The following is a 15,020-nucleotide window of genomic DNA, read 5'->3' as shown; positions in this document are numbered from 1 at the left end:
CCCCATAACATGGTGGCTTGCACAGTATCTCCATCTGACACTCCATCTTGCCCTCTCTTCCCATGTCACCCCTCTTCCTTCATAAAGCAAGAGCCTCTACACCACCCCGCCCCCACCTCCCAGGGTGTTTCCTGGAGAGGGTACATAGGTGTTCTTTCTTAAGACATTAATGTGGTTTCTTTGGGTGTTTCCAAGTGTGCACGTGTATCCTTGTCCTCGGCACGCACAGCTTTCCCCCTGCCCTTTCTTCAGCAACTAATGCCTAGCAGTTGAGGAGAGCAAATAAGGATCCTCTTTACAAAGGGGTTGAGGGAAGGACTGAGCATTGTGATGCCTTGATATCTTCATCAGCGTCTCGCTGGTAAATATTTATGTTATGATCTAGACATCTGTATTTATTGTGTAATGGCTGTTTAATGGCTAGACGTCTTCTCTCTCTTTCAGATAGCTTTAGTGTTCCTGATGAGTGTGTTGCTAAAGAAAACGGTCCTCACCAATTTGGTTATGTTTCTCCTCATTGTCTTCTGGGGGGGCGTGGGATTCGCCGCCTATTACAGACAACTCCCTTCCTCTCTGGAGTGGATTTTGAGTATCTGCAGCCCATTTACCTTTACTGCTGGATTGAGTAAGGTAGGAGCCTAGTTAATTCTTTATTATTGAACTTTCAAAAGAACTTGGTACTTCATAACTCTTCATGGTTGCAAACATTTTCTCTTTTTTTAATGTTTACTCATTTTTGAGAGAGAGAGAGACAGACAGGGCGTGAGCAAGGGAGGGGCAGAGAGAGCTGTCAGCACAGAGCCTGAGGTGGGGTTCAAACCCACGAGCTGTGAGATCATAACCTGAGCCAAAGTCGGATGCTTAACCAACTGAGCCAACCAGGTGCCCCTAAGTGCTCTTTCAAATTAGGAGCATTTATGCTAAACAATTCTAGCCTAAGACTAGATTTGAGAATGTTATTATTCCAGTGTAGAAAAATCATCATCACATAAGGAAGTTTGAATAAGAACATCTTGAATAAGACAGAGTTCCCCCTCTCAGGTGTATTTTCATTCGGAAGCATTTTCTTCTTGTTTCTCATATGCAGCTATTCACCTTTCTTTTTTTCATTATTTATTTAAATTCAAGTGAGTTCACACACAGTGTAGTATTGGTTTCAGGAGTAGAACCCAGAGATTCATCACTTACATATGACACCCTGTGCTCATCCCAGCAAGTGTCCTCCTTAACGCCCATCCCCCATTTAGCCCACCCCGCCCTTCCACTTCCCCTCCGGCACCCTTCAGTTTGCTCTCTGTATTTAAGAGTCTCTTATGGTTGGCCTCCCTCTCTGTTTTTATCTTATTTTTCCTTCCCTTTCCCTATGCACATCTGTCACGTTCCTTAAATTCCACATACGAATGAAATCATACGATATTCGTTTTTACTTTATATAATGAAGGCATTCTCTATTAAAAATTGTGTAAACCGCTTTTGGAAACCTCAAATCTGAAAAGTTGTCAAGACTATAAATACAGAGTGTAACAAATAGGTACTAAGTGTATCAAAACGCTCATGAGCTAGATCAAGAAATAGAAGGATTCCACAACTCCACTCTTTGCTCCTGAAGGTAAAAGTTTTGTGATCTTCACTTCCTCATCCCCACCTAATGTGTGTTCCTAAGCCTAATTTTTTAGTGTTGCCTGTTTTTAGTGTTGCCTGGAAATCTTTTCCAGTTTTTGACTACTATTAATACTACAAAAAATCCTTATGCATCTACCCTAGTGAATATGGGCATTCAGTTCTGTTCGGTACAGACCTCGGAGTTGGATAGTAGGATCTAGGATACATATATCTTAATCTTCATAGCTACTACCAAGTATTTTTCCAAAGTGGTTGAAACAATTTACTTTTGCCCCAGATGTTTCGAGTTACAGTTGTCCCGAATCTTTACCAGCATTTGGTATTATTAGTCTGCCAAATTTTAGCCATTCTGGTGGATCTGCAGTAAAAATCTTGGGGTATTAATTTGCATTTTCCTGATGTTTGATGAAATTTCATTCTTTTTCGTACACTTAGTGGCATTTTGGATTTTCTCTTTTATAAAGTGTCTATCCAGGTTTCCCCCCCCCCACTTTTTTTTAAACTGACTTTTAGTCTTTTCCTTATTGCTTTGTAGGAATATCTTACATACGCGAGCTATGAGACATTTGTTGCTGACATATTTACTTGCTCAATGGTGCTTTTAATGAGCGTTTTCTTTTCTGTAGAGTGCTTTGTATCTTTAAGAAATCATTGCATTCCCCCAAGGTCATAAAGATATTCTCCCAGGGGTGCCCGGGTGGCTCAGTCAGTTAAGCCTCCGACTCTTGATTTTGGCTCAGGTCATGATCTCTCGGTTCACGGGATCGAGCCCTGCATCCGGCTCTGAGCTGACAGCACGGAGCCTACTTGGGATTCTCTCTCTGTCCCCTCTCACTGCTCCTACCCAGCTCACCAGTGCACATATGCACATGTGCTTTGTCTCCCCAGATAAATAAATAAGCTTAAAAAAATTTTTTTCTAGCCAAGTTTGTCTCCCATGTTCTTTTCTGGAAGCTAAATTGATTCTACTTTTCCATTTGGATATAAAATCCATTTCAAAATAACTTTCGGATATCTATATGTAGAAGCAATATTAATTTTTCTACATGAATATCCAATTTCTTCCACTTAATTTGTTGAAAAGACCATCCTTTCCCTGAACAGACTGCTATATTTCCTTTGTCAGAGCTCAACCAATCCTGTATTAACCCATCTGTCTACTCTTGAACTGTTGCTACATTATCTTAAAATTGTTTTTGCTTTATGTGTCTTGATATATGGTGGTAACGGTTTTACCACTTGATTTTCTTCTCCAAAGAGAGACTTTTCTATTCTAGGTTCTTTGAATGGTGTAAATTTTAGAATTAACTTATTGAGTGATACACACGCATATGTATGTGTGCACAAAGCTGCTCATGTTGGGATGCAGTTTGATTTTTTCAATCAGTTTCAGGGAAATTGACACTTTTCTTTTGATCATGAATAATATATCTTCACATTCATTTGCTGTTTGTAATTTAAGTATTGAGAGCCTTGCACATTTTTTTATTTATTCCAAATTTTATACCCCTTTTTTAATACATTTGATGCCATTATAAATAGCATCTGTGTTTAGATTCTTATTTTTAAATGTTTGTCATAAATGTAGAGAGATACAACTGATTTCTGTATATTGGCACTGTATCCAGTTTCCTTGCTATATTCTTTAAAACTAAGAGCGCCTGGGTGGCTCAGTTGGTTAAGCAGCCAACTCCTGATTTTGGCTCAGGTCACGATCTCATGGGTTCGTGAGGTCAAGCCTCACATTGGGCTCTGTGCTGACAGCACAAAGTCTGCTTGGGATTCTCTGTCTCCATCTCTCTGCCCCTCCCATGCTCTCTCTCTCTCTCTGTCTCTCTCAAAAATAAATAAATAAATAAATAAATAAATAAATAAATAAATAAACTTTAAAAGCTAGTATTTTTCTAGGTTTTATCTTGGGATTTTCTTATGCATAATCATGTTGTCTACAAATAATGATAGTTTATTTTTTTTCCTTTTGCAGTTTTTAATGCTAGTTACTTATTTTTCTTGCCTTATCGAGGAGACTGGGACCTCCAGTACAATGTTGAATAGAAATGCAGGCAAAGGAAAAGCTTTCGACATTTCACAAAAAGGATGATTTTTGGTATTGGTATGTGTACATCTATTTTGCCAGGTTTAGGAAGATCGCTTATCTTCTCAGTTTGCGAAGAGACTTTATTATATGTGGGTATTGAATTGTATCAAATGCTTTTTTCTGCACCTATTTCACTAACCAGTTCACTTTCTCCTTCAATCTGGTTTATGTTGAATTGCATAGAGTGATCTTCAAATGTCAACCCAGACTTGCATTTCCGGAATAAACTCAACTTTGTCGTGAAACGTTAACATTTTACATAAGTGGAGTTTATATTGTCCAGTGTGAGGAACTGGGCTTGGGAGCTGGACTTCATGTGTTGAATTCAGCTTTGCCACTCCTACGTGATTTTGACTTTGCTTGGTTAAGCCACTCAGTTTCTCTGTGCTTCAATTTCACCATATGTAAAATGCACATAAAAAGAACACAGCCTAGGGGCACCTGCGTGGCTCAGCCAGTTGAGCGTCTGACTTTTCATTTCAGTTCAGGTCATGATCTCATGGTTTGTGAGTTTGAGTCCCGAGTTAGGCTCTGCATTGACAACGTGCAGCCTGCTTGGGAATCTCTCTCCCCCTCTCTCTCAGCCCCTTCCTCTTTCTCTCTCTCTCTCAAAATAAATAAATAAACATTTAGAAAAATAATAAGGCCTACCTTATGAGGTTATGATAAGGATTAAATGAGATATTATAAAAAGCCTTAGAACAACATCTAGAACATTATACCTATTATCACATGACAAAATTATAAACATATCTTTATTTGCAGTAATAACTAGAAAAAGTTCTCTTATCATTATCCAACTAAGATGCTTCAAATAATTTTTCATATTCTTTCAAAAACTTGTGTTCTTTTTGCTGCATAGAACAGATATTTTGCAACATTGCAATGACTTTATGAAAACAAGAAAATGTCCTATTCTTAGAACATTTTTTTTAAATCAGTATTTCCTTCCAGTATTCCTTTGTTGTCAGAAATAGTTTCACCAATAACTTCATTATAAGGGCTTCTTGAAAAATCTGTTTAATAAAATGATAAATCTTGCTGCCACACTGGATTATTTTTGTGTTTAATTTAAATACTTATTAATGATTGTTTCTGCTTGAATCTTAGATTATCCACTTGGATAGTACTATGAACGGTGTAATTTTTCCTGACCCTTCAGGAGACTCCTATGTACTGATAGCAACTTTTTCTGTATTGGCTTTTGATGCGCTTTTCTACCTGGCATTGGCATTATATTTTGACAAAATCTTACCCTGTAAGTAAAAGTGGCTTTTCTTCGACCTCTGCACATGTTGATCACATTGTAGGTTTTTACTTAAGGTTATGTAAATGTACTTAAAGAAGTAAAGAATAACAGGGGCGCCTGGGTGGCTCAGTCCGTTAAGCATCCGACTTTGGCCCAGATCATGATCTTGTGGTTCATGAGTCCTAGCCCCGCGTCAGGCTCTCTGCTGACAGCTCAGAGCCTGGAGCCTGCTTTGGATTCTGTGTCTCCCTCTCTCTCTGCGCCTCCCCGCTCACACTCTGTCTCTCTCTCTCAAAAATAAATAAACATTAAAAATTTTAAAAAAAAGAAGTAAAGAATAACAAATATTTCCTATCACAAACTGAATGAGTTCTTTATTCCTGCTTCATAGTTTTAGCAGTTTGAAGGAATTTTCATGGGAAAACAATTAGTCTTCTGCTTTTAATAATATACATTATGAATATGCAGTGATTAAATAATGGTACTTTTTTCAAGAATCCCTGAAAGTGTTTTCAAAGAATGATATGTAAGACTTGTTTCAAAATGAGCTGCAATAAATTAATTCCCCACATGGTTTTGGCAAGTGTCGATCTATCGTATGGTGGAAGGTGTTTAGTAAGTAGTTCTTACAAGAATGTGGGGCAGATTGTGAATTGAACATCCAGAAAGGACCCCAGGTCTGGAACAATCAGGTTCTCCCCTACTCCCTCTCCTTCTTGGAGGACCACTTCACAAGGTGACACGTCCATCCTTTAAGGAAGTAACAAAATAAAAATGAAAGAGGACGTCCTCAGCCTTATTCTGAAAAATTTTTAATCAGTTGTTCATATTTACAGAACTATATTACCCAGTTAAATTTTCTCTATCTTACCAACAACCAAAAATTTCACAAGTGCAGACTTCCTGCCCACATGCTAGAATCAGAACACTTTTTTTCTTGCACAATCTTATTTATTTATCTTACTTTTTATGTTCTTTCCACTTTGTATTTAACCCTGTCTTCTACGCTTCCGTGCAATTATTTTATATATTCCCATCTTTCTGTCACTTCTGGTTTAATATCTGAAAGCCCTTAGCAACAAATACTACTTCTGTGTTTTACATTTGGAAAATGACAGTGTATTTATCCTGAACAAATATAATTTCTTTCTGTACTTTACATACACGTTCCATAGGTACTTCAGTACCACGTCCAGTCGTATTGTTGCGATCAAGGGATTTCTGAGGTCCACAAACATGTTTCCAGTTATTTTTATGTGCCATATTAAGGCCTTCCCCCCTAAATGTTCGGTTTCATTCATTCTAAATATATTTTGGACCACATTTTATTCAAGCCTTTGTATATGTGTATTTATTGAAAGTTCTATGGTACTATTTGGCTTTTGTGATAATACGTTATTTCCTTTGAATTTTCATTGTTTACTTCATGACCAGTTTTCTTTTCAGTAATAAGAAGTTATAATGAAAACAATTTCTCTATGATGCTTAAGTCTAAGACACTCTGCACTATTTTGAATAAGGCTTCTTTGCTCTTGGTTCTAATGTTAATGATCCAATACTGTATTGCCTCTTGATGCATTAGGTGGAAATGAACGCCATTACTCTCCATTATTTTTCCTGAACTCGTCTTGTTTCCAACACCAAAGGACTAATAATAAGTTCACTGAGAAAGAAATAGATCCTGAGCATCCTTCTGATGATTGTTTCGAACCTGTAGCTCCAGAATTCCAAGGAAAAGAAGCCATCAGGTAATCACACTTATACCAATATATGGGTGGGTGCAAGGCAAACTTGAACAAAATATTGAAGAAGAAATTTGTCTTTGTGAATGTCACTTTGAATTCTTCCACATGACCACCAACGGCTCTTGATTGCTCCTTGAAAGGAAAATTCTCTTTGCTTCGCTCCATATAATGTTACCACGTCACCCGCCATCTTGTCTCCCTCCTTATTTCTAACTTTTGTCTCATGCCTCTCTTTCATGCTTACTCTTTTCTTTCTCCAAATTCCTTCCTCTATAGTTTGTCTGGCTTATGTGATATAATGGAAGAAGTAAGAAACTTGGACTCAAAAACTTTTAGACTTCAATACCACAATGCCCTCTCATCTGATGTGTAATCTGAGAAAAAAAAAATGTGTAAGTTTCTCTGGATCTCCCACCCTGTAATGAACAAGAGTAATATTTACTTTGTAGGATTGTTTGAAATTCATATAAGGAGTTCTTAAAATATCTCTGCCATCAGATCCTACCTCAAGCGATTCTAATTCAGGGAGTATGGGCTTACGCCCAAGAATTTGCAGATTTTAAGGAGCCCTATAGGTTTTTCTAATGTGCCCTAAAATTGAAGAACCAGAGGGTTTTAAATATAAACCACTCATTTAGCCGATATTCACATAGTGCCTACTAGGAACCAGACACGCACTTACTACTCAACCAAAGCTTGTAAGGTGGGCACTTCTATTTGGCCCATTTTATAAATGAGAAAGGTGAGGTTCTGAAAGGTTAAGTCTCTTGTCCAATGTCATGCATTCATAAATGGGGAGCCAGGATGGGAATCCAGAGTCTGTCTATTCTCTTAGCCCCTGGCTACTGTAGAGATGTCAGGAGGTGAAGGAAGAGGAATAAAATGGCACTATAGCTAGGAAGTGATCTATTTCTGCCTAAGACAAAGAGCATAAGGTGAACTTACATACCTGAACTTCATCCTTCTAATTCAGACCCTATTTTCTGTTAAGCTTCCTGAGGGGCCACAGCCCCTACCGACCTCAGCTCAATGAAAACATCTATCTGAAAGAGAAAGGCCAATTGAGGAATAATCGCCCAAAACTCAGTGTCCTCAGTTCCTCTTCACTCGTTGAGAACACAAAAAATAAAACTCTATTACTATTCAAATTATAATAACTTTCAGATGTAATCTTCCAAAAAAGTCTTGAGGTTAGTTATGTCGATCAAAAGATGTTTGTTTTTCTACTTCTGCAAAAGAGAGAAGAGTAAAATGTCCTCACCCGCCATCTTTGTTCCCCTTACTTCCCAAACCTGACCCATCTATGCAGTGTTAACTCTGGAGGTCCCTGTCTCTTGGTCTGGATTATTTACTAAAGTGGAGGTTGGAGCCACTAACAAATCAGGAAAGAAAAGTCATCTGATCCAAGACCTCTACACTAAAGCGTTTGACTCCATTGCAGGACAACTCACCCCAGATCCACACCAAAGTAGCAAACCAGGCTTAGGTGCCCAACCTTGTAGCTCTTCGGTGACAAGTTTCTGTACATTTCAGTCACCAGTGAAGCAGGTTCTGGGGCTTCAAGACAACCTAAAGTTGACTGTTTACCACCCAACATTAGACACTGTTCCCAGTGCATAAGTCTTAACTCTTCTTTCCTCATAGCGACCCTTTCTTAGGGAAACCCTTGCCTTCCCCACCACTAGACAAGTGTCAACAATATCACAATCAATCCCAATATGTTGCATGGATCTAGAAGATACTACTGTAATGATTCCCTTTTTCCCAGGTGGTCTCCCCTTTATATGCCAATGGACACTTCCTCTTTCCCTAGCAGCCTGTGAGCTATACATATCTGAAAGTATAGAGGAATTCATGCAGAGCTCTAACCAGAATCAAGATCATGGCTATGTAAAAATATCTATATTTTATTCAAAACTGGCTCCCTCTCACCCATTATTGCCTCCTCCCAATTTTTCCTTCTCTGGGATCACTTGTATGCACAACCGTCCATTCCTATAACTTTAGCCCATTCGTGCAACATTCCCAGAGCGTAGACAGGATGTCTGCCCCAAATGGCTATCTTCATCTCTGAAATCCAAAAACAACCGGCTACTCCTAAAGGGAAGTTTCTTTAGTAAAATAAAACATTAAGGGGCACCTGGGTGGCTCAGTCGGTTGAGCATCTGACTCTTGATTTTGGTTCAGGTCATGATCCCAGAGTTGTGGAATCAAGCCCCATGCAGAGCCTGCTTAAGATTCTCTCTCTCCCTTTGCCCCTCTCCCCTGCTCATGGATGATCTCTGTCTCTCTCTCTGTCTCTCTCTCTCTCTCTCTCTCTCTCTCTCTCTCTCAAAAAAAAAAAAAAAAACCACACACACATTAAAACCCCACTTCAATGGGTGTCCCACTGTGGTCAGATTCAGCACCATTTTAAGCCTTTCTCTTTTATATTTCCTGACTCTTTGGTGTAACCCCACCCACTGCCAGTGTCCTGGTTGAATAATTGTCCTTACTTTAATTTTGATCCATGCTCAGAAAAGCGGTTGACCAAATTATTTCCCTTTGAATTAAAGATGCCACCATACATGATCTTATGTAGTCATGACATCTCTAACTTGTCGGAGCCTGGTTCCTGCCTCTTCCTGTATTAGTTCCCTTTGGGATTCTAATGTTCATTCAAGTTTGGTCATTACCCATTTAGAGGGGTGTGTATGTGCGTGTGTGATATTCGAATGAAACCTTTAGATGTGGGAGCCTAATGCTGGGAGGAAAGGATAGGGTTAGCATTAGGTTGGTGTAAAAACCATGAGAATCAATGAGATAACCCATCAAGAGAGTCAAGAATGGGAAGACCATCATGTACCTGGAGAACACTGTGGAACACCAAGATAATGTGTCTGGCAAAAGAAGAGGACCTTACAAGAAAACCGAGATGAAACATTTAGGAAAATAGGAAGAAAGCCAGTAAATCCAATGTTACCTTGAACGTAAACACTTTCAACCAGGACACCGACACCAATAGCGACCCATAATCCAATAAGTGAGGAAAGAGAAGTCTTTGTTACATTTAATAATTAGGGGGCCACTAATGATTTCAGTATGAGGAGGTTCACTAGAATAGTGGGTTCAGAGTGATCGAGGAGGAAGTGAGAAAATGGACATGGAAAGAATTTGCTATTTTTAAAAAAATTGTAAAACATTTTTTCATGTTTATTTTTAGGAGGGGGGGGGGGCGGGTCCAGAGAGAGAGAGGGAAACAACAGAATCCAAAGCAGGCTCCAGGCTCTGAGCGGTCAGCACAGAGCCCACTGCGGGGCTCGAAGGGGCTCAAACTCATGAACCAGGAGATCATGACCTGAGCTGAAGTCAGGCACTTAACCAACTGAGCCACCCAGGTGCCCGGAAAATATTGTTTTTAATAAGACGAGGAGAGGAGCACCTGGGTGGCTCAGTCGGTTAAGCATCTGACTTCAGCTCAGGTCACGATCTCATGGTTCATGAGTTCGAGCCCCGAAACAGGCTCTGTGCTGACCGCTCAGAGCCTGGAGCCTGCTTCTGATTCTGTGTTTCCCTTCTCTGTTCCCCCCTGCTCGCACTCTGTCTCTCTCTCTCTCAAAAATAAATAAAGATTTAAAAAAAAAATTTTTTTTTTAAAGAGGAGAGAAATCTGATTGTATCCAAAGCAGAGTACAGGCCAAAGAGAAGCTATCAGAGAGGAAACTATAGAAAATGCAGGTGACAGAGGGTCTGATGAATGAACAAGGTTGAAAGGGGTGGGAGGGGATGGGAGGGCATGGGAGAGGGTGAGAGGGGAGAGTTAAAGAGTGCAGATTAACGAGCTGATTGTGTACAGAGTAGAAAACATCCAAAGACAGAAGGTGAGAACCATTCTAAAGTGTTCTGCTTCTCTAAGCAAAACATTAATAATTTAACTGTAACTTTTCTAAAGCGACTTTTATTTTCTCTCTTGGGGAAAATGCTTACTCAAAAGCAAGTCTCTGTCTTTCTGAGCAGACTGGTTATAGCATCCCTTATTTCACATAAGGGGGTTGGTGTATCTGTCACCGTGACTGGGGTTGTTCCTGACCTCTGCTGCTTTCACTTCTGCATTGGCTGAGTAAACACCACTTCTGTCTTTGCAGAATCAAAAACGTCAAAAAAGAATATACAGGAAAGTCTGGAAAAACAGAAGCACTGAAAGGTAAAGAGAAACGTTTCATTGTTTCATTGACTTCTTTATTGCAAAAAATGGGAAGAATTCCACGTGAGCACATGCACACGAGCAAAACAGAAAAAGAAAACAGAATACAAACAAGCTAACTCCACCATTTGGAGATTAACTGTGATTGAGAACTGGCTATAAAATCCTTCCAGGTGTTTCATGGATTCACTAATTTACAGGAATAGGGCCATGCAATGAAAGGTATGATTTCACTTTGGTTTTAAAGACGGCTTGCTAAAAACAATGTTGTATTTTATTTGCACTGTGAGGAAAGACCATCTAGACGTAAAATTGATATATATATTTTTATACTAGCCAGGGAATTTATATAGTTTCTATGTACTGGTGAGATTAACTAAATCAAGGTGAGTACAAACTGGGGATTGCTGGAGGGGAGGTGGGCGGGGGGGATGGGTTAAATGCGTGATGGCCATTAAGGAGGGCACTTTTGGGGAGGAACACTGGGTGTCATATGTAAGCGATGAATCACTGGCATCTACTCCTGAAACCAAGACTACACTTTATGTTAATTAACTTGAGTTTAAATAAATAAATAAATAGATAAATAAATAACTTGAGTTTAAGTAAATAAATAAATAAATATTAAAAATAAATAAAACAAGGTGAGTAACCCCATTGACCATGAATGAAATTTCACAAGTGACCATCTCCACGGCAAACACAGTTAGAAGTTTGAATGAACCAATGCATCTGATACTAGATTCTGACAAATAGTTCTCTGTAACAAATACTTAGGTAAGATCCAAGTTAGTGGCCTCATTTTATAGAGGACAGCCTGTGTTTATTAGTAATGACTTTTAGGAAGAATGTGACTGATTTTTACAAGAGACGGGAAACCTGAGAAGTTACAAGAGAAGAGCCAGAGACCTTCCCTAAGGTTCATGGTTGTCTGTCCAGTGCTTTAGTATTGCATTTACTTTTTAGTCCGTAGTGTGCCTTAACTCAGTCTCACTTATCCTTCTGAGGTCATTTCTCACTTTGAGAATTTTCTGTACCCGTGTCAGCAAATTTGTTCTCCGCCCCGCCGCCTACCCCCAGGTTTTTCCCATCCAATACCATCTCCATCTGTGGTTTCTTTCTTGAATTTTCGCCAACGATACATTGAAGTCTTTTTTTTTTTAATTTGTCATTTCAGTTTTCCAGCGTGCATTATGAACCACTTTTGTACTCATCAATAACCATGAACGACTTTTTACAACATCTTCAAAAAAATTTAAAAATTAGAAGTGATGAAAATCACTGCGTAGAAACGCTATATGAAATCAACAGTTCCAGGGGCTCTTGGGGAAGTAATGGGGAGTTGCAAGCTCTCAACCTTCTCCCCTCGCAGTTACTTCCTGTAGCAACTTTGGAACACCTTTGGGAACACGCTTTGAAGTCCTTACCTGCAGCCTGGCTTTCAGTGGCTAAATGGGATTCCCATGTGTGGACACCTCAATTGACTGACACTAGTGAATGAAATTTGGCTTGTTTCCAATTTTGTCCTTATCATAAAAAGAAAAAAAAAGCACTAGGGGGTGACTGAGTGGCTCAGCAGGGGCTCAGGTCCTGATCTCAGTTCCATGAGCTTCACATTGAACTCTATGCTGTCAGCTCAGAGTGGCTTTGGATCCTCTGTCCCCCTTTCTCTTTGCCCCTTGCCCCACTCGCTTTCTCTTTCTCTGTCTCAAAAACAAATAAATTAACATTAAAAAAACCCCACCATAATAAGCCTTCTTGTTTAATCATTGTGAATATAATTGTGGATACAAATTTCTAAAAGCAGATAACTCAAAGGGACTATATTTTTAAGATTTTTATGCATATTTCAAATCATTTCCCTCCAAGGTTATAAAAATGTATACACTTGTGGGAAGAAGCAATAATTAAAAGCAACAGCAGTAATAATAGGAACACTTAAAGTTAGATGACTTCCATGGAAACAATGATAAGTGAGTTACACTGACTTTTTCACTGAATCCTGTCAGATAAATAGTATCTCTCCCATTTTGCAGATGAGGAACTGAGGCTTGTATTTCTTTTTTTCCAGCTAATATGGGTCAGTTCCAGGATAGAGATCATCAGTTTTCCCTTACTTTTGAAAACGTCATTTTTTCCATTTATAAACAGTAAATGTAGGGGCGCCTGGGTGGCGCAGTCGGTTAAGCGTCCGACTTCAGCCAGGTCACGAACTCGCGGTCCGTGAGTTCAAGCCCCGCGTCAGGCTCCGGGCTGATGGCTCAGAGCCTGGAGCCTGTTTCCGATTCTGTGTGTCCCTCTCTCTCTGCCCCTACCCTGTTCATGCTCTGTCTCTCTCTGTCCCAAAAATAAATAAACGTTGAAAAAAAATTAAAAAAAAAAACAACAGTAAATGTAAAACTTGTTAATGTGCTTGTTTAGTTCTCCCAGAATTATTTATTAATTAATTCATCTTTTTGATGAATTTAAAAGCCTGTTTCATTCATCTTTATTTTTTCTGTTTACTTTGGTCCATCTTAGGCTTCTTTTACATTCCCTAGTCAGTGTGTCCTAAAGCAGTAACATATTATTTTATTTTATTATTTTTTTTTATTTTTTTTTAACATTTATTTATTTTTTTGAGACAGAGAGAGACAGAGCATGAACGGGGGGAGGGCCAGAGAGAGAGGGAGACACAGAATCTGAAGCAGGCTCCAGGCCCCGGACTGTCAGCACGGAGCCCGACGCGGGGCTCGAACTCACGGACCGTGAGATCGTGACCTGAGCGAAGTCGGACGCTCAACCGACTGAGCCACCCAGGCGCCCCCTATTTTAATTATTATATTTATCCCACTGGTGTTACTCTATTACTAACATATTACTTTATTATAGTTCTCCACTACTAACATATTATTTTAATCATTAATAATTTTAATATCATGTGGCCAAGACTAATTCCTTATTATTCTTTCATTTTCCTTAATTATTGGAGCTTATTTTTCCAATGATTTTTAGAATCTTTGAAACGAATTATAAGTGAGTGTTTTAATGGATTGGATTACAATAGGAAGAATTTTCCCTTTACATATAATTCTTATTCCTAATACATTTAATGGTTGAGTAAAGTGAACCTCATAGTGTTTAGTTCATCCAAGGTCATCCAGGTAGAAAATGAACGAACTGGAATCCATCCCAGTTGTTAATTAATTTCAATAATGTCTGAAAGTAGGTCACAAATTTAACTGAAGGAACCTGATCTTTTAGACTTAATGTATTACAAAATTCTTAAGAATTTCATCCAACGACTTTCCAAAACAGAATGTGGTTTTCACCTGGTGGTAGAGAAAACAAACAAAAAATAATAATGGAAAGGATTCTTAGGTGAATGACTTTCTTCTACTGACCTGTAAGTGCAAAAGGTTTGTAATGAAAGAATAGAAAATTTATAACAGGGGAAAATATAATTTTTGGTTGATATATTTTAAAAGGTAATTAATGTCATGAGAAATGTTTATCATTTAATATTTGAAATGTAGGCTAGAAAAGAATACAGAATATGATCAAAATCTGTATATATATTTACGTGTTCACATATGCACATGCATATACAATGGAAGTAATTGTGTTCCAATGTTAATATTTGAAATTGTAATTAATTTGGTCTTCTTAGGTGGTTGTATGCATTTCCAAATACTGTACAGGAAGCATGTTATTTTAGCAGCCAGGAGAATATTGGATAAACTATTGAAAGACTTGAGAATATCCAACTAAAATTAATTTTTTGTTCTATGTTTAGAACCAAGCCCTTTCTAACGCCCTCTTATTTTTAATGTTAACATTCTATTCTAAAAACAGACTTACTCCTTGACATATATGAAGGTCAAATCACAGCAATTCTGGGTCATAATGGAGCTGGCAAATCTTCATTACTAAACATCCTTAATGGATCGTCTGTTCCAACAGAAGGTGAGCAAAAAGAAATTTCTCAAAGGCAATATGTGCAGTGATAGAATGAGGTCATATGTTGCCTTTCTTATTTTAAGGTTAAATTTGACTGTGTAAGAGCAAATACTGTTTGTTTATCTAACATTGATTGCCAGACTCCATGATTTTGAATATACCTCATGTTTCCCAGGTTTTCGT

At 38.5% G+C, this 15,020-nt stretch overlaps 1 protein-coding gene and 1 long non-coding RNA gene across 6 annotated transcripts in view; both read left to right on the top strand.

Moving 5' to 3' along the window:
* The window catches only part of ABCA6 (ATP binding cassette subfamily A member 6), a 74,711-nt gene that overhangs the window by 24,459 nt on the left and 35,232 nt on the right, over window positions 1–15,020 (top strand). For 4 of the 5 annotated variants that reach the window (XR_007146653.1, XM_047831687.1, XM_047831688.1 and 1 more), the window contains 5 exons: window positions 445–630; window positions 4,832–4,979; window positions 6,553–6,718; window positions 10,840–10,898; window positions 14,733–14,843. Coding sequence is in view for 4 of the 5 variants with exons in the window: in XM_047831687.1 (XP_047687643.1) it covers window positions 445–630; window positions 4,832–4,979; window positions 6,553–6,718; window positions 10,840–10,898; window positions 14,733–14,843 (670 nt within the window). In the remaining variant the exon portion in view is untranslated. Of the gene's footprint in view, window positions 1–444; window positions 631–4,831; window positions 4,980–6,552; window positions 6,719–10,839; window positions 10,899–14,732; window positions 14,844–15,020 lie in introns of those variants that run through there. The other variant, XM_047831689.1, reaches the window with a different exon arrangement.
* LOC125151159 (uncharacterized) lies at window positions 10,907–12,437 on the top strand. Its single transcript, XR_007146654.1, has 2 exons — window positions 10,907–11,120; window positions 12,076–12,437. It is a non-coding gene; the product is annotated as an uncharacterized LOC125151159 (long non-coding RNA).

Source organism: Prionailurus viverrinus, chromosome E1, assembly GCF_022837055.1.
Source record: "Prionailurus viverrinus isolate Anna chromosome E1, UM_Priviv_1.0, whole genome shotgun sequence".
Lineage (NCBI taxonomy): Eukaryota > Metazoa > Chordata > Mammalia > Carnivora > Felidae > Prionailurus > Prionailurus viverrinus.
This window is presented reverse-complemented; position numbering and strand designations above follow the sequence as displayed.